This window comes from Mirounga angustirostris, unplaced genomic scaffold (genome assembly GCF_029215605.1).
Source record: "Mirounga angustirostris isolate CCGP_5_RB_7025 unplaced genomic scaffold, mMirAng1.0.hap1 SCAF_1, whole genome shotgun sequence".
In the NCBI taxonomy this organism is placed as follows: Eukaryota; Metazoa; Chordata; class Mammalia; order Carnivora; family Phocidae; genus Mirounga; species Mirounga angustirostris.
In genome coordinates this window covers 145437062-145458468 of record NW_026991709.1, presented here as the reverse complement: position 1 = coordinate 145458468, position 21407 = coordinate 145437062, and the positions used below count along the sequence as shown (strand labels likewise).

General features: G+C 59.1%; 2 protein-coding genes across 9 annotated transcripts in view; both read left to right on the top strand.

The window, feature by feature from the left end:
* Positions 1–3700, top strand: part of NKTR (natural killer cell triggering receptor) — a 54730-nt gene extending 51030 nt beyond the window's left edge. For 7 of the 8 annotated variants that reach the window (XR_010410950.1, XM_045903963.3, XM_064589241.1 and 4 more), the window contains one exon: positions 875–3700. Coding sequence is in view for 6 of the 8 variants with exons in the window: in XM_045903963.3 (XP_045759919.1) it covers positions 875–962 (88 nt within the window). In the remaining 2 variants the exon portion in view is untranslated. The remainder of the gene's footprint in view (positions 1–874) is intronic. The other variant, XR_010410951.1, reaches the window with a different exon arrangement.
* Positions 3701–8703: 5003 nt separating this feature from the next.
* ZBTB47 (zinc finger and BTB domain containing 47) lies at positions 8704–18865 on the top strand. The gene is given in 7 exon segments (XM_045903956.3): positions 8704–9200; positions 12830–14395; positions 15981–16128; positions 17274–17389; positions 17982–18126; positions 18360–18658; positions 18660–18865. Coding segments are annotated over 7 exon segments (2340 nt in total). The 5' UTR covers positions 8704–9197; the 3' UTR covers positions 18723–18865.
* The last annotated feature ends 2542 nt before the right edge of the window (positions 18866–21407 follow it).

The following is a 21407-nucleotide window of genomic DNA, read 5'->3' as shown; positions in this document are numbered from 1 at the left end:
CAGTGATCCTTGTCTAATATCAGTGTGATCTAGACACCTCCCTTGTTTGAAACTCTTGAAGGGTTTCCTACTGCCCAGAGGGGCAGGTCCAGCCTCTTTAGCATCCCGTGTAAGGCCTCTCCGCCTACCAACTCCAACTGGGGCTTTTCTCTCTTCCCTCCTTTAATGTGCTAGAACCTGTCCTTCTGCTTGGAGATATACACACCTCTTGAAATGGCCAATTCCCACCTACCTACCCTATAGGTCTCAGCTGCAACCCGCTGCCCCAGGGGGCCATCCTGACTGATAACCCTGAGTTATACCACCCCCGCCTCCCCGCAGTGTGCCCTGTTTGCCTTGTCCACTATTCTGTGTGGTCCTTGAGTCCCAGGAAGCTATACTTTGTCTACCGTGTATGTCCCTAGCATCTAGCAAAATGACTGGCTCCCTGAATATTTTTCAAAATAACTGGTGACCATTGCCAGGTCCTCTTGACGCAGTGTCCCAGTGGTCCTGTCCATGTCTTCCCCACCTTCACCCCTCATGGGATCCCCATTTTGGTTTCCATATTTTTAATGAAACTCTTCATGTACCTTTTTTTATCCCTTGCTTCCTCGGTCTAATTAAATATTGATGCTCATTTGCATGAGTGGATTTCAAGTAATTTCCCAAGATGCGATGTTTCTTTATCTTAATCTTGATATTACTGCCATGTGTCATTTAAAACATCTTTGAAAAGTCTACACTGTTGCCACCATCAGGACCCCACTCGTCCACCCACTGTGCTATGCCACATCAGTATTGCTTTCAAGCCACTCGTATCAAAAAAGAAGCTTCAAGAGGAATTCAGAGGGTTGAAGTTAAAAGGTGTCTGTATATTTCTTTTGTTACACAGGAGTTGTAGATCTTACGGCTCTGACAGTGAAAGTGACCGAAGTTACTCTCATCACCGGAGCCCCAGTGAAAGCAGCACATATAGTTGAAAATGTCCCCTTTTTTGATACAAATTATATCTTATTTGTAAATATCTGGTAACTTAAAAATGTAAGAAACTTAATGGCAGTCTGTTGTTCTATTTCAACATTAGAAATAAGTTTCGAAAATAGGCACTTCTTAATTGTTATTGTCCATTTACATGTGCACAGAATTTAAAATACAGATATGTCTCCTAAAAATATTTTTATGCCACATTTTACAGTAGCCAACTTCGGGAATGAATTTCATTTTCTTGAATCAAGAAATCATGAAATTTAAGTATAATTTGCAATATTATTTTAGACAGATTACTTCTTTCCATCTCATGTATTCCTTAGAATACAGATTCTTTTTGCCCGTTTTTCAGGTCTTAGCGTATATGCTGCCAAGCCCAGAACTGTGAAGAACTGCTAAAGGTGGCCAAATATTTATATACCAGTTACACCGTCTTATGCATATGTGCTCTTAGAAACAAACCACCCAGAATCGATACTGATGGTAGCCAGGAGTCTTAAGGCAGTGGCTCTGGAGTTCTTAACTCATTCCTTCCTTCTTGGTGGTCTCAGAGGGTCAGGAAAGTGGTCATCATACAGCCCACCGTCTGTATTACTCCAGGCTGGCGGGTGAGGTTGGGAAGAATAAATCAGCCTTAACTATAAATACCTGCACTGTCTCCAAGGCCCTAATGTTTTATGTGCTTTTTAATAAATACTATCAGAAGTTTAGATTGTAAAAAACAATTCTGTTCTGGTTCATCTTTGGGTGCTCGGTACCTTTTGGTGCCTCTTCAAGTATACTTTACATTAGAATCTCACAGGAGAGAGAGAAGTGATTTTTTTTTTTTTTTTTTTTTAATTCGCTGGCACCAGGCATGGTTCCTTCTGGGCTACATTCACTTTAAGTATCTGGAGGGTTTCTCTCAAGCTCAGGTGTGGCTTGGGGCCCCCTGGAGCAGGCAGGATTGGCACAGAGGGTCGCGTGGCCCCTCGGGCTTGCTGCACAGAACTGGCACGCGTGCCTCCGGGAGAGCGGATTGAAGAGTAGAATTCAGGGTACCGCCAGACCTCACTGCCACATCCCGGGGACATTTTGGAGGGCTTTCCAGTCTTTCAGGTTAAGGGAGCTCTACCACAACAGCGGCTGAGCTGTTCTAAGCACCAGCACGTTTGTCTTCTTTCCGCTGTGACTCACTCTGACTCCGTGAAGCTCACATGACATGATAAGTCCAGGGGAAGAGGGGTGTACAGGACTGCACAAATCACACTTTTTCAGTTTCGGGTGGTTCCTCCAAAAATGGTTTGACCTGTAAAAACTGGTGTTTTTTGGTTTTGGGGTTTTTTTAATCTTTGAGTTTTTTCCCCCAAGTGTACTTAATCACCTTAGTGCCAGTTTAAGCCAGTTGTACAGAAGAAATTCATATTGGATGTTTGATGTGGGACTCTGCTCCACCCTCCCCAGGCCTTGCTTGGGGTACTTGGGAAGTGGGAAAGAGCCCTCAGTTGGAGGGATCTGACAACCTTGATGGGTGGAAGGGTGACCTTGGATATATTAAAACCATCACCCATAAAAGGTTCATAAACAGGGTTAAATGGTCAGCTGTTTGCCAGGTTGATAGACGAGAGTGCATTAGGAAAACAGGACCCAAGTCAAACAGACGTACTTCCTAGTGAGTACAGAACAATGCATGATTCATGTGAAGGGTTTTCAAGTTGCCTGTAACACTCGGTGAAAAAAACCCTACATTCAGAAAGACAGAAACTGCCAAATCTAATTAGGTTAAGAAAAGTTACCCTTGGACAATGTATTCGTTTTCTACTGCTATGTAACAAACTACCCCACACTTAGCAGCTTAAAACAACACCCATTTCTTAGCTCACAGTTCTGTAGCTTGTGAGTCTGGCACAGTATGGCTGGATTCTCTGCTCAGGGTCTCAACAAGGCTGAAATCAAGGGTCAGCAGGGCAGCATCCTTTTATGGAGGCTCTAGGGAGGCATCTACTTCCAAGTTCATTTGGTTCCTTGCTGGTTGTCAGCCGGAGGCTTCTCCCTCAGCTCCTGAAGGCTGCTCACATTCCTTCGTGCACATTCCCCTCCATCTTCAAACCCTCAGTGGCCTTCCCATCCCCCTGCCTTCCTCCTTCATTTTTGAGGTTCGTGTGATTAGATCAAGCCAACTGATCAAGTCTCCCTATTTTTAGGTCGGCTCTGCCGTAGAACATAGCATAATCACAGGAGTGACTGCACAGGCGCAGGCTCGGATCGGGGCACAAAGCGAGGGGTGCGGGTGGGGCAGGCTGTCCTAGAACCCTGCCTACCCCAGACAATAACTGCCCACTGCCGGCGCGGGGTGGGGGGGGACTGTCATCCCAAAAAAGGTGGGCCCTGGAAGCCTCGATTGTTTCCTCCATGGAAAAGAACAGCCCTCAGCCGCAGCATTCAATTGTGTTTACTGAATGAACTACAGAAATAGCTTTTCTGCCTAGAGGGGATTGTTCTGTATTTTAAGTTATTTTTTAATAAAATTTAATTATGTTGTGTATTGTGCTTCTTAATAGAAAATGTATTGGACTGTTTTTGTAACGTCTTGTTTACTGCAAATGAAACATGATATAGCTGGTATTGTTCAAACCTGTAGAAAATACTTTTGTACATATTGGCAATATCTAATTTGTATACACTTCATTTAAATGTTCCTAAAACTTGAAAGGGGGACCTTGTAGAAATTAAAATATATACTTAGTCTAAATCTGTGCCTATTTCATCTTTCTTTACTCATCCAGACTTCAGATCTTTCTGAAATGGAAAAAGGAACCATTGCGTCCCTTTGCTGACCCAGCCAGTAAAGAGACGTCATTTCGGCAGCTCATTTTCATCCTGTCGCTGAGTGTTAGTGGTGGGGCATGAGGTGGAGCTGGAGGGAACCTCAGGCAGAGATCAAGATGTTCACCTCCCCGGGGAAGCACTGATGGTGCTTGGTCTCTCTTCCCTTGCAAACTCCGGATTTCCTCCCGGCTTTGTCGTCACTCCGCGGAGGTGACCTGCATACAGATGTCTCTGCCGAGGAAGGAGTAGGTCCCGTCTATCTGGAAGCTGCTGCCTAGGGACAGCACACTTACCAGCTGTACCACCGACAGCCCCACGCTTACCTCCCTGACATTCACTGGGCACATATCACTCGCTCCTAGAGAGAACGTTCTTGGTGATATTTTTAGTGTCCACATGAGAATTTGCAGGGCAAGTACAATTAACTTTGTTCTCCTCAGAACTCAGAGGAATTTGTGTTTTCTTTGTGAATACAACATAACCTCTCTCAGACTTGCAGAGATTCAGTTTTCAGAATTAACAGTAGACCTTCAAGTCAGAATCCCTGACAATAGTCAGATCTAGATGCACTAAAATTTAAAGAAAATTACAGCCTTTTTGCTGTAGGGAACTCCCCAAGTGAGGTTCCTTTTTAGTGAGCTCCAGCATTTTGTTCACATTCTGATAATGATCGCTTTGATCAGCTGGGCAGTACTGGAGGGAAATGTGTCAAGGACTTTGGTCTTGGCTGTTCTGAATTAGCTGGGCATTAAATAAGAGCTAAGAGAATTCAAGAAAAATGCCCCTATCACAAGTGACCATGAAAGCTGGCTTGGCATCACTGTTGGGAAGGGAGAGGAAGCTGTAGTTGGCGTAGAGAGAAACTTGCCATGCTAGTGATGTAAATTAGCTGGCCAGGTGAGGCCTGGAAGCCATGCCTCACACGCTGGAAGAGCCTGGACTCGAGGGCTGGTTTCTAGAAAGAAGTCCCGGGAGGGACTTGTGATAGAATGAGTTGGGACGCAAGCTGAGAGGAATCCTGTTGGGCAGGAAGAAGTCCTTGGATGCTCTAGAGGCGGCAGGCAGCCTCAGGCGTCGGAGATATCAGGGGTAGGAGTGGGGTATCCTGGAAGAACAGGGCACCTGCTTGTCTTGGGACAGACCCTGGGCAGCTCTAGTCAGTGGCCGATGTGTGTGCGAGGCAGGGGCAGTGCACTGCCACGACACAAAGGGGCAGGAGGCTGTAGTGGTCTGCTTAAAGGTTTCGGTAGAGGGTAGAGGCAGTGCTCCCTTGCCCCTTTCCCCTCTCCTCCCTGTGAATCACCAGGCCACTTTGGGGCTGTGCCAAGCTTGAGGCCAAGTACTTCTGCCTCTTGGAGACCCTGGGTCCACCATTCACAGCTCCACGGGCTAGCCTGAGGACTGTTTGGTCTCAACCAGCCTAGAGCCCTGAGAAAATCGGTAAAAAGGGAGGGACCCGGGGCTGCAACAGAGACACCTGCATTCTGCATCTGGAGGCCTGACCCTGAGCCTCTGACTGCTCATGTGTACTAAGAGGACTTGGACTGCCCGTTGCTTGGCTCACAAACCCTGAAAGAGGGTGTGAACACCTGGCGCAACTGGACATGGAAATCGGTGGTGCCCATCCCTTCCCAGGCTTGCCTGGAGAGGAGTTGGCCTCCCAGAGGGCCTACAGGGGGCGGAGGCATGGTTACCCAGGTCCTCCTGCGACCAGCATCTCTACCGGCAGGCCAGGTTCCCAGAGAAAGGCTGAGAAGGACCCCACTAATCTCAATGCCTCTGGCCTAATTTGATTTTATTTTGAATTAAGGACATCTATGAGCAATTCTATGGTACAGTCCTTAAGGGATTTGAGCCAGAGCCATACTGCCTGGGTTCAAGTTCTACTCTGTCAGTTCTTAGTTTGGGTAACTAGATAAATTGTTTGACCTTTATAATTCAGCTCCTCATCTGAAAATCTGGGATACCAAGGCCTCCCTCTCAGAACCAAGCACACATCAAAGCTCCAGGGACGCTGGCCCCTGGGATTGCCTCCAGGAGGAGGGTAGGAGCCCATAGGTTTCATGTGGAGGGCCAGGCTCAAACACAAATGAAAAGCCCAGGGTCCCTTGAACCAAAAGGGTGGGAGAGGACCCTGGAAGCTTCTGGTGAGGCCTCGAATGCCAAGGCTGTGACGTTTACACAGCAGGAGGGAACTGGGCAACCTGCTGGTTTGAATTAGGCCCCCACCCCCCAGCAGCAGTAGCCTATTAGTGTGGTGCTCAGTGGTGGTGGGACACAGGAGCAACACCCCCACTCCACACCCAGAGCTCTATGCTCCCCAACCCTGCAGGGCCCTGGGTCAGCCCCTAGCGGGTAGCTTGAACCCTACCATGCCACTGACTTCAGGCTGTGGTGTTCCCTTCTGTGCTCTGGCACTGTCCGCTCTGCTGTCCTCCTGTCTCAGCTACAGCAGCTAGACCAGGCTCCTGCCCGCCTAGGGAGGCCGAGGCCTGCACTCGCGCTCGGGCTCGCGCGCGCACACCCCCCCTGGGCTGTTTGTTCTTTCCAGGCTCAGTAGGGGAGTCCGGTGTCCCAAGCAACCCTGGGAACTGCCCTAGCACAGCTTGGGTCTGTTTCTCCTCCTTGACATGGGAGAGAAATGGGGCTGATGCTTCAGGAAGTTGTGAGAATACCTATGAGCTGGCCTCTCAAGGCAGGGCCATGGCTTTGCTGAGCTTGCCAGCACCTAGCCCCACGTATCGGAAGGATCATCCAGCTCTGCACCTGTCTCCACAAACTCCTGGATTACCCATGGGGCCTGGGATTCTGGCCTGGGATCCTCCTCCCTAATAACCCAGTCCTACCCTACCCCCTCCAGAAAGCCTGCCTTGACCGACCTTGAAGTGAAGCGCCCAGGGCAGGGCCCTCTCCAAAGCCAAGCAATTTTGAGCAATTTTGCCACCCCTATCCAGCCCCTCACTCCCACCTGACTAGAACCTTGACTCTACCACATCAAATCGCCTCTAGTTCCCTGCAGATGCTCTCCTGTCTCCCCTCTCCTGGCCCTTGCAGGTGCCATTCTCTGCCTGGAGTACCCCTCTTCTCCCTCTGCTCTAGTTAATGTTAACTCAACTTTCAGGCCTCAGCTGTGAGCTTTGAGCCCACCATACTGGGCTCTTCAAACAGCCCCGTCCTGCCTGGTGTGATGTGACCCAAGCGCCAGTAGCCTCTCCCAGAGCGGCCTCTGTCCCCGGGCTCCCCTAGTAGATGGGCTAGAGACCAGAGAAGCAAGTGGGGGAACAGCTGTGCTCTTCAGGGAGACAGACCCCTATTCCCTCTTTTCTCAGCCGTCAACCTCCAGCCCCTCCTTGGCTTGACTGCTGCAGCCAAGGCCAATCCCAAGGAGGCCAGTAGCCCTACCTTGGTTACTTAACGCTGGCCACACCCCCTTGCCAAGCCTTGGCTGGAAGTGGGCCCAGGAGTGCCCCGTGCAGTCCTCTCTGCCAGGCTCCTCCTAACCCCCGGGGTGGGAGGGGGGCACCCTCTCCCAACCTCTCCTTTCCCCAGCTCCTGACACTGGTGCCTGGCTGCTTGATTTGTCCTGCTCCGGGCCTCACTGTGTCCAACTAATGGGTACGCAAGCCTTCCCTCGCCACCTCCCAGCTCACTGCAAGGATCCACTGAGTCAGATGAGGTGGGTTGGAACGGAGGACGAGGCAGAAAGCAGCACTAAGGTGACCCGCTGGTCAGGCATGCTGGCCACTCTGGCCTGGCCTCAGCCTGAGGCCTCCAGGAGCTGCACCGGCTGTCTGTGTGCATTCACCACGGCCACGGAGGTGCAGGATGGCAGGATGTCTGCAGTGGCCGCCTCTGGGGGCATGTCCCCGGCTGCGCCCCCACTCTCCTCCCATGCCCTTATCCACCAGGGGCTCTCCCCACGCTCCATCTAGCTCTGCGTATTCCTTCCCTTCGTCTTGGCACTCTTTTGGTCACCGCCATCTGTGCCCCTGAGATGTCTTCTCCCTGGCCCTGGGGGTCAGGAGGCCCTTGCCGTCTTACAGGACAGACCACCAGACTTTCTGATGGCGCCTCCCTGGGATCTTCACCTCTGCTCCATTTCCTCCCCTGGCACCCAGAACCAAGTCACTCTGAGCAGGCCCCAGAGCCCCTGCCCTCTCATGAGGAAGGTGGCATCCCCAGGGGCGGGGGCTGCTGTGTAAGCACAAGGGCCCACGTGTGGGGAGGGGTGTGAGGACCCCGGGGATGAGGGCACTATCAGAGGGAGCGAGGATGGGGCAGAGGCCAGCTTGGGGTGGGGGTGGGGGCGCAGGAGGGCATCGGAATGCTGACATGGGCCCCATGAGAGGCCCACGGAGGCCCGCTCTCCACGCTGCTGCCCGCTCAGCCCTTGCAGCCTCCTGGCAGCCTGGCTAGCCCCCTGCCCCCACCGGTGCCCAGGCCAGAGCATCATTCCGCAGGCCCAGCGGCCTCTCCCCAGCAGTGGCCCGGTCAGCCGGCTGAGGGGCACGGTGCAGCCCGGGCCTCTGGCCCCCCACTCCTCTCATCTTGCCTGTTCCAGGGCCTAGGCCGGTCACCTTAAAGGCCTGGTCGCTGCAGCTGTGGTCTGGGTTCTGGTACCTCCTGCCCTGGGGCGGGCGTGAGCAGTCAGAGGAGGCCACCAGGTAGGTGTGGGTCACCCAGCACGGAGCAATGAGCCCTGGGCTGTCCTGGGGTAGGCCGGCGCGGGCTAGCCGGAGATCCCAGAGTCACCCTCAGGTCAGAGCAGCCCAGGCCAGAGGGTGAGGGGTGCTGAGCGAGGCTAGGGTCCGGGGGTTCGGTGTCTCAAGGGAGCGGGTGGAAGGCTTTCTGCAGCTGGTTGGGGAGTGGGCGCGCCCAGCCTCCCTATTTCAGGGCCGCCTCCTACTCCGACCCCGCCTCTGTGGCGCAGCTGGAAGGCACCGAGATTAGACTCTGGGACGAACTTCCCGGCAGAACGGGGGCTCGGCGCGGGACAGTGAGGCCGGGGCCCATCCGCTGGAATGGGAGCGGTGGGGCCTGGCTGGGGGCCCCGGCGGCCCGAGGCAGAGCAGGCTGCACTGGGACCGCGCACACCACGCGTGTCCGCGCCCCCCGCCGGCACGCAGGGCGGCCTGGCCCTTTAAGCGTCCAGACGGCGGCCCCAGCTGACGCGCGGGCTCCAATCGGCGCCCCGCGCCCCCCGCCCGCCGCGCCCGAGGCTCTGGGGCCGCAGCTGCTCGGCGGCTGGACTCGCCGCGGCCCTGCGCCTCCGCCCGCCCGGCCGCGCCCCCGGGGGCCATGGTCGTGGGGCCCTGCGCGGGGGCGGCCCCCAGCGCGGCGCTTCATGGAGCGGCCCCGGCCCGGCCGCCGGGGGCAGCGCGATCCCGCGGGGCCCTGTGAGCCCCCAGCGCCACGGCACCATGGTACGCAAAGGCCCTGCCTGTCCCCCCGCTTATCCGCCCACCTGCCCGCTCTGCCTCCCGAGCGCACGGCCCGCCGGCTCCGGGTGGAGGAGTTGGAGGGATCTTCTCCCTCGCCGGGTCTCCCCGGCCCCTTCTCCCGGGTCTCCGCGGGCCCGGAATGCGGCGCTGTGGCGCGGCCCTCGGCGGGGAGGGGGTTAAATTCCTGGGGTGGGGGCCCGGGCGCGAGAGGCTGAGGTCTTGCTAGGCACCGGCGGAGGGGGGCGCTTCTCTGAGCCTGGGACGGCGCCGCCCTCGGACTGGGTGATGGGGGGGAGGGGGGAGGTCGGATTCCCGCCTGGGCCTTGGGCCACGTGGGCGCTGGAGCCGCCCTGCCTGGGGATTTGGGGCTACTGGGCCAAGCGGGGTGTGTTGGGGCGGGACGTCCGCAGCTCCGGTCCAAACTACTGTGTGACCTTGGGCCAGTCCTCTGCCCTCTCTGGGCCTGTGTCCTGGGAAAGGAGTGGGGCCGTGAGTGCAGAAGAGGCTGGTACAGACACCCCCTCTCCAAAAGGAGGCGTCTGGAAGTCATCAACCTGTGTCCCCTTGCTCAGTGTGGGCCCCACCCCCGGCTGCCCGGCAGTGAGGATTGGCGTGGGCGTTTGTGTGTGTGTGTGTTGGGGGGGGTGCTGCAGATGCCTGCCCAGGTTTCATCCCAGGGCCTCCAGGGAGGCACTGGGACAGGCTAGGGAGCTGGTGGCTTCATGGCACGGAGACCGGGTATCCCTCGGATGCAGAAGGCTCTGGCCCTGGGGCGCAGTCTCAGCAGGTGTCCCTGGCACCTGGCCTCCCCCGCCACCTCACTCCTGCCCCCAATGTGGCTTGCAGGTAGAGTTTGAGGGCTTGAAACCCCCTGGCAACGGGAGTGCCTGACCACTCCCCTGGCCTTGCATCTTAGATAGACCGACCTGGCCTGCACTTGAGGGTGGGGTGTATGGCTGCAGCTGGCCTAGCCGATAGGGAGGGATGGGTGCAGTTTCAGGGAACTGGCACATCTGGCTGGGGAGGGGGGCCGGCGCAGCTGGTGGGCCTTGCATGGGAGGTGCCAGGCAGAGGGGTGGCTGAGCCCTGCTGAGGTAGTTGACGGGTTATGAACTCTGGCAGTATGGGTGTGCCCTGTCAAGGAAGTCCAGTCAGGGTGCCTGGCAGAGACTCTTGGGCCCCTCCAGGGTGCAGGGTGGCCCTGGCTTGGGGCTTACTGCCGTGGGAACGGAGTCTTTGGGGCACCAGTATCCTCCAGGCTAACCCCTCCTTCCCTGCTGAGGCCAGAGGGCCCTGGGACCAGATCTGCACACAGGAAGGTCAGGCACTGCCCTTTTTTTCCAATGCCAGGTAGGCACTGGAGGGCACTCTGTGAGGGGAGAGCAGAGTGGACTGGGGGCCCTGTGGCCTGGCTTTAACGAGCCCTTAGCCAAGCCACTTCTGCCACTGTCTGGCCCCTGGTGGCCCTTAGGGGCCCTGTCACAACCGAAGTTGCATCCTGCCCCCTCACTGACCTGCAGGTGGCAGTAGCTCAGGGGAGGAGGCTGCAGGTGGCAGGGGGTAACGGTGGGGTTCTGGGCAAGCACAGCAGGTCCCCTGAGTCAGAGGTTCCCCAGATGCCTCTTCCTGCTTTGTAAGGCATTGAGAGCCAAGAAATCCATCTGTGGGGAGTGTCCAGTCCAGTCCAGCAGGGAAGGGGTGGCCTTAGCAGAGCTGGGAGTCCAGGGGCTCTGCTCCTGCCCACTGTGCGACCCTCCCGTTCCGAGCCTCGGTTTCCCCATCTGTGCAATAGAGTTTGGTCCCAGAAGATGAATCAGAATGAGTCAGAGGAGGGAGATGGGAGGGACTTGGCACCATATCCCTGTTAGATTGGCCAGCCCTGGACAGGCCAGCAGCCCTGAGACGGAGGGGGCAGATGGTTGGCTTCTTGGCGGAGAGGAAGGAGGTGTGGGAGAACTCAAGGAAGATGGCGTCCATGGTCAAGAGTCTGGCCAGCCTGGGATCAGAGAGAGCATCGGGTGGGCGCTGCCCCCCGAGTAGCTGGGTATGCGGAGGGGGGCGGGGTGCAGGGTGCGCAGGGGCGGATCTGGAAGCAGATTGCCCCTGTGGCTCCTCGAGGTTCAACTGAGAAGTTGAACATAGATACCACCCCCCACCCCGCCCCAGCCCAGTCTGGGCCCCCTACTGCTGCCCCAGCAGTGGAACGACTAGCATGGAGGGTTGGGGTGGGCTGTGGATGGACGGAACTGGGGTTTCATCCCGGGCTTGCAGGGAGGTGCTTGGGGGAGAAGAGCTGATGGCTTTGTGGCAGTGGGGCAAGGTACCCCTCAAATATAGGAGGCTCTGACCCAGCTCGACAGGGCCTGAGGACGGCCAGAAACTGGAACCTGCGGGGTTGGTCCAGCCAGGCAGCTGATCGATAGATATTAACTGAACATCTGTGCCCCGGACCCAGGCAAGGGAGTGGGCAGCCTGCCTCTCGGTGCCATCCGCCTTTTGGGAAAGCTGCTGCGGAGGAGCCGGGAATGATTAAGCGAGCCCTTATTCTGGACAATTCACAGGTGCTGGATGTGGCTCAAGGGCCTGATAATCTGACCCATCAGACTTTGAGGGCCTCTCTCGGGCTCCAAAGGCCCCAGGTAGTGTGGCTTCCAAGATGGGGCGCAGAGCCTCTGGGCCTGGACCACACGTGACCTGGGGTCTGGGGGCCTAGAGGGAAGAGGGTCTAGGGCGGTCCTTGGGGGCCTCCTGTGTCTAAGCGTGGTGGACAGAAGACACAGTTCTGTCCTTCTACCCCCACAGAACCCCTGTGTGAGGGGGGAGCTGCCGGCAGCCAGGCCCGAGGCCATGGGCAGCCGCCTGGCCCAGTAGGAACGGGCTGGCTAGATCCCACCAGCCTCCTCCAGCAGGGCAGGAGGACCAAGGCCTGGGCCTGGATTTCTTCCCAAGAATTTCTACCCCTGCAAAGCCTCAGGCCCAGGCCCTGAGGCCCACTGCTGGTGAGGCGAGGGCTTTCCTAGGTACTACGCCCAGGGGTGCGGTAGCAGCCCGAAGCCGAGCAGTGAGCTAACGAGCCTGACTTTCATTCTTAAGGGGCCTGGGGTTGGGCAGGCGTGGTTTTATTTGTACGTGTGAGTGAGTGTGAGGGAGAGAATCCGTGGAGCTCAGGAAATGCTGAAGGAATGCTCGCGTCTGGGGTGGCCACCTCGCCCTAGTTCGCCTGGACCGGCCCAGTGTTGGCACAGAAAGCCCCTCATCCCAGGAAGCCCCTAAGGCCCACGCACTCCTGGATGCCGGTGACCCTAGTCCCTGTTCCTTCCTCTTTCCTTCTCTTCCCCTTCCCTGCCCAGGACGACTTCCTGTCTCAAAGGGAAGCGCTGGAGGCCCAGGAAAGTTAACGGACTCACCCAGGAGCAGCCGGTGGTGACTGGAGTCTGAGCTCTGAGGGGCGGCCGGCTCGGGCCCGAGTCCTGGTTCCCCTGCGTCCTGGCTCGAGCTTCGGCTCCTTTCCCAGAACGCGGAGCCAGCAGGGACGGGCAGGCTGCCTCCCGCACGGTGGGGCGCTGCCCGGGTTGCTGGCCTTGACCTGACCTGTGCCCTCCGCCCCGCAGTTGCTGGTTGAGAAGACAACAGACTCACCGGCGGCCGAGTTCTCGCTGGTGGAGGACGTGGCCCTGCACTTCGCCTGCTTGATGGGCCGCCTGAACGAGCAGCGCCTCTTCCAGCCTGACCTCTGCGACGTGGACCTGGTGCTGGTGCCCCAGCGCAGCGTCTTCCCGGCACACAAGGGCGTGCTGGCCGCCTACAGCCAGTTCTTCCACTCGCTCTTCACGCAGAACAAGCAGCTGCAGCGCGTGGAGCTGTCCCTAGAGGCGCTGGCCCCCGGTGGCCTGCAGCAGATCCTCAACTTCATCTACACCTCCAAGCTGCTGGTCAACGCGGCCAACGTCCACGAGGTGCTCAGTGCCGCCTCGTTGCTGCAGATGGCCGACATCGCCGCGTCCTGCCAGGAGCTGCTGGACGCCCGCTCCCTAGGCCCCCCCGGCCCCAGCGCTGTGGCCCTGGCCCAGCCGGCCGCCGGCTGCACCCCGGCCGCACCACCCTACTACTGCGACATCAAGCAGGAGGCGGACGCCCCGGGCCTGCCGAAGATCTATGCCCGCGAGGGCCCCGACCCCTACTCTGTGCGTGTTGAGGACGGGGCAGGGACCGCGGGGGGCACGGCACCTGCCGCCATCGGGCCAGCTCAGCCCTTCTTCAAGGAGGAGAAGGAGGGTGGCGTGCAAGAGGCCGGCGGGCCCCCCGGCAGCCTCTGCAAGCTGGAGGGTGGGGAGGGGCTGGAGGAAGAGCTGGGGGGTTCTGGCACCTACAGCCGCCGGGAGCAGTCCCAGATCATCGTGGAGGTGAACCTCAACAACCAGACTCTGCACGTGTCCACGGGGCCCGAGGGCAAGCCGGGCACCACTACGGGCCCGGCCACCGTGGTGCTGGGCCGGGAGGACGGGCTGCAGAGACACTCGGAGGACGAGGACGAGGAAGAGGAGGAGGAGGAGGAAGAGGAGGAGGAGGAGGAGGAGGAGGAAGAACAGGGTGGTGGCAGCGGAGGGGAGGAGGAGGAGGAGGGTGGCAGTCAGGGAGAGGAGGAAGACGAGGAGGAGGAAGGGCACAGCGAGCAGGAGGAGGAAGAGGAGGAGGAAGAGGAAGGGCACAGTGAGCAGGATCAAGAGAGCTCAGAGGAGGAGGAAGAGGAGGAAGAGGGAGGGGAGGCGGGGAGCCGGCAGGGGCCGGCGGGGCGGCGGGGCAGCAGGGCAGAGCCCCCTCCCCACAGTCGCATGGCCACGCGGTCTCGAGAGAACGCCCGACGCCGAGGCCCCCCTGAGCCCGAGGAGGCCAGGCCGCGGGGCGGGAAGAGGCCCAAGCCTGCTCCGGGGGGAGCCTCTGCAGCGGCCCGAGGGCCACAGGCCACTGACGGGCTGGGGGCCAAGGTGAAGCTGGAAGAGAAGCAGCACCACCCGTGCCAGAAGTGCCCTCGCGTCTTCAACAACCGCTGGTACCTGGAGAAGCACATGAACGTGACCCACAGCCGCATGCAGATCTGCGACCAGTGCGGCAAGCGCTTCCTGCTGGAGAGCGAGCTGCTACTTCACCGGCAGACAGACTGCGAGCGCAACATCCAGGTGGGCCTCGGGGGCTCCTCGGGCGGGGCGGGGCGGGGGGCTCCCCAGAATGGCCACCCAGGCCGCGCCCCCAGTGTCCTGCTGCCTGCATCACCCAGACAGACTTACCGCCGGGCCCTGGGGCCAACGCGGGCCCAGGGTGGTCCGAGTTCAGGGGATAACATCCAGGAGGGCTTCCTGGAGGAGGCAGGTAGAGCTGGGCTTTGGCACATGGAGACACGTGCAGGTCGGACAGGAACAAACAGTACTCTTGGCCAGAGGGGCGAAGGGGAGGATGAGAGGAGGGAGTTGTCTGAGTACTTGAGCCAGCTCTGCGGGCTGAGCCTGTATTTTAGTCAATCCTAGGGCTGCTGGAAGACCAACAGGGCCACCACGTATAGTTTCACAGATCGTGCACTGCACAGAAGCACAGACAAGGTGGGGCAGGGTTTGCCCAGAGGGGGCGCCATTGGCACTTGCACAAAGGCTGAATAGAGCAAGGGGTGGCCTGGAGGAGGAAGCCCCTGCTCTCAGCTCTCTGGAGATGTCAGCTGGCCTGGGCCTGGGAAGAGGGATTGGATGAGAAATTTGGGGAGAGCAGGGGCTGCCGGGGCCAAGCAGGAGAGCTGGGCTGGCTGCCAGGCCTCGGCTCGGCCTGAGTGTGTGCCGACCTAGCCTCTCAGGGTGCGGGCAACACGGGGCCCGCCAGGCTGCTTTTTATCTTTGCTGGCCCGGAGGGGGTTGTGGGGGCAGCAGGTAGGCGGGTGCTAATTGCCTGAGCTAATTGCTAATTGCAGTGCCCTGTGGAGCAAGTGTTACCTGGGGGATTGCCTGGTCTCCTGCCCCACCCTCTTGCACCTGTTCCCACTTGCCTGCCCACTGGGCTGCCCTTTGCCTCTCCAACCTGCACACACCTGAACCTTCCTTCTGAAGGGGAAAGATGCATGTACCTCTTCTGACCTGGGCACCCGGACCCGTTTTCTGCCCAAGCCCTGACCTACTCCAGCCCTCCGGAAGTGTCTCCTGCAGGGATGGGCAGGACAAGAGGAGGAGGGGAGCATGGCCCCCGGGGTTCCCACCACCCTCCATTTCCTCATGGGACCCAGGACCTGCTGCAGTCCCCCTCCACCCCTTCCCCAGCCAGCACTTTGGCACCTCTCTCCTTGGGGATCTCCCGGGTGTCAGGGCATGGGTCCCAGCAGTGGGGAGGCCGGACGTATGATCTGAGAAGGGCTTCTTCGTGCACTGTGTGTAGCTTCCTCACATGCCATGGCCCTTCCGCCGATTATGTGTCTTCCCTCTGTAGACAGGTGCCTTGTTGAAATGAGCACGGAGTCGGGGCTTCCTGGTATAGATGGCCCCTGACCCAAGTTGAGTTCAAGGATGAGGGAGGGCCCCAGGCTGCAGCCCTGGGTAGGTGGGCATGTTTTTAGGGAGTTACCATCCCCAAGTCCCAGAGCGGCAGATTTGGCGGGTCGCTGGACATCGAGGGCTCTCCCTCCAGCACAGTCCAGGTAGAGAAACTGAGGTCCAGTGAGGGGCACATTGTCCCAGGGCACATGGTCCTGACTCAGGACCCAAGGCCTAAAGTCCTCTCACCCTGCAGTGTGTGACGTGTGGCAAAGCTTTTAAGAAGCTCTGGTCCCTCCACGAGCACAACAAGATCGTGCATGGCTATGCAGAGAAGAAGTTCTCATGTGAGATCTGCGAGAAGAAGTTCTACACCATGGCCCACGTGCGCAAGCACATGGTTGGTGAGTCTGGGCTGGGAGGGGATGGGGCCTGAGGTCAGAGCTGGGCCAGCTCCTGGCTGTGCTGGGCAGGACTTCCCATCCCAGGGCAGTGTGAAGGCGTGAGAAGGCCCCTCTCAACTGGGAATCCTGGACAGGCTGGTTGCAGTGGCAGCTGTGATCTGGATAGGCTCAGAGGTCGGGACTACCATGTACGGTTGGGCAGGTGGGACATTGCACAAGGGCTCCTGGACAAGATGGCAGGTGGGGACCAGAATCCAGCTGGCACACTGCTAACCAGACTGTGCATCTCAGCATGGGGTTATGGCCACCAGGGAAAGAAGTACCCTTTTCTAAATTACACAAAATGCCATATGGACTGACACAGGCCCTGTCTCAGTTTGAGGACAGCTGTGCCTCTAATTTTTTCTCACCTTCTGGCCCTTACAGGCCTTCAGGCTCCTCTGAATGAGGAGGCCCCCATGAATGTCTGCTGGGCTCCTCTGCCTTGGGCATGGCTGTCCCTCCCCTCTAGGAGGGCACGGCTGCGAATCTGGTGTTCAGGTGGCCCTCCTTTCTTGCCTGCTTGGGGTCTGGAGCTCAAGGGCGATGTGGCTCCCTGCCAGGCCTTACCCCTTTCTCCGGCCACCTGGGAGCTGGGACCCTGGGGTGGAGGTCCAGGCCAGGAGCATGCTGGGTAGCCCAGGACTGGTGGTCTTCCTGGGCTCGGCTTCCCCAGCTCTGAGCTGCAAGGGGGACTCTGGCTCCCCTTGCTTCCTCACAGATCTTCCTTGAAGAGTTTGTTAGTCCTCACCTGTCCGTGGTTTTGGGGGAAGCACAGCCAACTCCCTCTGGACTGCCCAGTGTCATCCCCTGTAAAGCCCACCTTTGAGTCTCAGTACCACCCCTGGCCTCTCTCTGTAGAAGGACACGCTGAGGCGCACTGAGGCAGTGCAGAGAGCCAGTGGTGGGGCCAGGGTTTGAGCCAAAGCCAGTCCCGCTTGGGGTCCTTGCCCGGAAGTCAGCCCCAGGTCCTAGATGGAGCCTCTGAGGCAGACCGTGAAGCGGGGGGGGGGCTCCCAGGAGGCCCAGTGTGGGATGTGGTCAGGCAGGGATCCCCCAGGAGCAGCCACAGGGGTCCCCCTGAGACATAATGGCCTGCCCCGCAGCCCACACCAAGGACATGCCCTTCACTTGCGAGACCTGTGGGAAGTCCTTCAAACGAAGCATGTCTCTCAAAGTGCACTCGCTGCAGCACTCTGGGGAGAAGCCCTTCCGATGTGAGGTGAGTCCCTTTGTCCACCTGCCCCAGGGGCCACCCTGGACGAGCGGGGGTGGGGGAGCAGCAGCTGCTTCAGGGGGCAGTGGAGTCCAGGATTCACAAAGAGGGGTGGCCCCCTGGTGTCTGTGGCCCCTGCCTCCCGCATCCTAAGTCGGCCGCCCACCTGCCTGCCCCCCACCCCCACCCTCCACCACCCCACCCTAAACCAGCCCCCACACATTCAGGGTGGGTGTTTCTTTGGGCTGCAGCCAGGCAGGGGGCAGGCCTTCTGGAGAGGTGGAGGGGGGCACATCTCAGGCAGAGCGGGGATAGAGCTGCAGGCCGCGATGGGCGGGGTGCGGGGGTGGGCGGGCGTTCCAACAAATAGGAAGGATGGGGGGCCCTCGGCTTGACGCAGGAGGACTCCTTCCATTCTGGGGCCTTTCCCACTTCCTGCCTTCCATCCCCGCCTGGGCCGAGCCCGCCCTGGCCGCTTCTCTGTCAGTGTGCCGCCTGCCCCAGGAGCCCCTCCCCGTGTGTGTCCTCCCCGTCCCTGCGGTCCCAGGCAGGTGCTCCCCACCCTGCCCCCTGGCCTCACCCTCCACCCCGCCCTCAGAACTGCAATGAGCGCTTCCAGTACAAGTACCAGCTGCGGTCGCACATGAGCATCCACATCGGCCACAAGCAGTTCATGTGCCAGTGGTGCGGCAAGGACTTCAACATGAAGCAGTACTTCGATGAGCACATGAAGACCCACACAGGTACGGCTGCCGGGGCGGGGGGGCGTGGTGCCGGCTGGGGACCCCTCCTCGGCCCGGCCCCGGAGGCCTGCTGTGATGGCCCCAGCCATGCCCCTTCTCCGCTCCGGGCCTCAGTTCAGCCTTCTCTGGGGCTCAGCGCCATCCTCCGCGCCTCTGCCCGGGTTAGGGAGGCCCCGTGGGTGCCGGGGGCGCGGACTTCTCGGTGACGCCCCCCTGCCCATGCCAACGCCCAGGGGAGAAGCCGTACATCTGTGAGATCTGCGGCAAGAGCTTCACCAGCCGACCCAACATGAAGCGGCACCGGCGCACACACACGGGCGAGAAGCCGTATCCCTGCGACGTCTGCGGCCAGCGCTTCCGCTTCTCCAACATGCTCAAGGCCCACAAGGAGAAATGCTTCCGCGTCAGTCACCCCCTGGCCAGCGACGGCCCCGCCTCGGGCCCAGGCCTGTCCCCGGCCCAGCCCCCGGCTCACGCGCTGCCCCTGCTCCCGGGGCTGCCCCAGACCCTGCCGCCCCCCCCGCACCTGCCGCCCCCCCCCCCCACTCTTCTCTACCACTGCCACTTCCGGCGGGAGGATGAGCGCCAACAACTGACTGCCTCTGCGGGGACCCCCGGCCCCCACCCCGGCCCTCCCCTCCTGCCTGGGGGAGGGCAGCGACACCGGCCTGGCACCGCCGCCCCCCCTCCAGACGGGGCCGGACCTGTGCTGCTTGAGGCCCCGACCCTGGGGGTGTGCGGGCTGGTGGCCCCCGTGCGGGTGGAGGACACCTCACTCCCAAGTGCCCCCCTTCTCAGTGACTCCTTGAAGCCTTTGCTTTTTTTTTTGTTTTTGGAAGTGAAGGAAAAAGAAAAGAGAGGAAATTATTTGCAGCACCCCCTCCAGGTGAGGGGGTTGCTGGAGGCGGCAGGTACAGCAGGGAGGGAGGGGCTGGGGAGCAGGTGTGACCGGTCACTCTGCTGGGGCCTGAGCCGGAGGGGGCTGGCCAGGCAAGCCTGGGTCAGCTTCAGTGGCCCATCTCTGCCTCCCCTGTGCCTCCTAACTTGCCCCTTCATCCTGGAGGCTTTGGGGAAAAGTTGGGGTGTCAGCCTCCCTGGAAGGAGTTGTGGATCCGTCTGAGGGCTGTGGACACCGAGGCAGGGGCTTGACTGTGGATGCCCATGAGCGTGTTGTGGGGGGGAGTGGCGAAGTGTGAAGGCTGCAGACCCAGCTTTGCACTGTGTGCAGTGGGGGAGGCAGGGGCTGGACCCCAGGCATTTGCCCTCCTAGCCACCACCCTGCCGGCAGGCACAGGGATCCCTGAGCTGTACCAGGCTGCATCGAGGTCCCTGAGTCCAGGAGAAGACATCCCCAGAAGCCTCTGAGCCTCGGGGCTGGGGGCTAGGCCCTGGGTGGGCAGACGGGCTGGCTCCCGCAGCACCAGATCCCAAGGGCTGCAAAGAGTCCCTGCAGCTGGGTGAACCCCAAGGGCAGGCCCTGAGAAGGAGGCAATGTTTTAAGGTTTCAAGGTGCTAGCAGGGGAGCAGGGGGCAGGGCGGCTGTTCACAGAGCACCCAGGTCCTCACCAGCTGCCCTGGTCGTCTCTCCCACACCAGCGGAGATGTGTGTGTGTCTGTCTCCATCCCTGCTCTGAAGGCAGAGGCCTCATCCTCTTCCTGGGCCTGGCCACAACCCACCCCAGGCCAGCGTCCAGCATCCCTGTCCTTCCTAGGCCTCTGCACCATGGGTGGGGCGCCTGTAGCATTGTTGGTGAGAGGAGCCCACAGGGTGGGGGGTGGGGGCTCTGGGGGAGCCCCCGCCTGTGCCCAATGCTTGCCGCCATGAGGCCGGCACTAGTAGGGACATCCTTTTTTTGTTGTCATTTAACGTCTTTATTCCTGCCTTGAAAATGGGGAGGAAGGTTCCATAAGCTACGTGTTTCCTAGTTAAGCTCTTTCCTTTTGTGTTTATACAGTTTTGTTTGTTATACTCTGCACCTTAAACCCCCACAACTACCCCCACACCACCACCTTCCCAAGCATGGTTGGAGTGGGAAGAGGCCTAAGCCCAAGGGGGACAGCGGCAGGGGATGGGGTGGGGGGTGGGGGGACTGGGCCCCATCAGCCCAAGGGCTGAGGGGGTCGGAACCCCTCTGACCTCCTTGTGAGGCCCATGGCGCTGGGTGGGGGCTGGGGACATTTTAATCATCAATAAACGAAGCACTTTATTCTGTACAGATGTGGGCAGGTCCAAGAAGCCCGAGTGATTTGAGGATTTATAATCCAAGCTACACAGCCCTGATAATTCTCTGGGCGCAGAGGGGGGCAGTGCCCTGGCCTAGTTGCATTTGGGGCTGCAGCAGGAGTAATGCGGAGTCAGAGCCTCCAGAACGGCCCTGCTGTCCTTTGGAGAGAGAAGGTGGGCCCCTCACTGAGAGAGGAAAGCTTCCTGTCTGGCTCCCAGTTCTGCAGCTCCCTTACCCCAAGGCTGGGGATTCTAGACTCCTGCTTTACTATACTCCCTCTCCTGTACCCCTTGATCTCTGGGCTTCCATGACGTCCTCAGGGTCCCCCCCCTCTCTGTTTCCTCCTCTTCCTTGCTATTTCTAACCTCTGGTCCCAGTGCCTGGCAGCTCTTCAGAGCTGGCTCACATTTTCCCCCCAAAAAGTTGATCTCCCCCGATGTGCTGTAGGTCGGGACACCCATGGGTTCCCCAACCCCTGTCACTGGCACCAGGGTCTCCCATGGGGACTGGTGGCCTTGTCATCAGCTAGCCCCCCTGCAGCCTTAGTGAGTGAGCCTGGGGGACCCTGGCCAGTCCAGGTCCCTGTAAGGTATGGGGGGGGGGAGCTGGTGTCAAAACCCTGTCCCAGGACTTGGGTTCCATGTTCTAATACACCTCTCCTCGGAGGGCAGGGGTCCAGACGGCAGGCTGGGCTCTGGTCACGATGGTCATTGTAGCTGTGGGTGGGCACAGCCAAACCCTCTCCTGGGAGGCACCTGTCCCAGTGGGGACAGGAGCCCTGGTCCCTGGTGCTAAATGCTCTCTTCCCCTTGGGCCAGTGTGGGTAAAAGCTCCTTTCCAGCCAGATCACAAGGGTCTGAAGCAATAATGGAACCTCAGCAGTGCCAGTATGGGTAGGGGTTCTTGTTTTACCAGCTTTTACATTTCCTTTTTATTTTTAAAACAAATGAACAAGCACCTAGATATTGGAGTAAGGGGACTGGGGCATTATACCCACTTCCCAGGGCTGGTGGCAGGGAAGGGGGTCGGGATCACCACCTCCCACTGGAGTTGTGC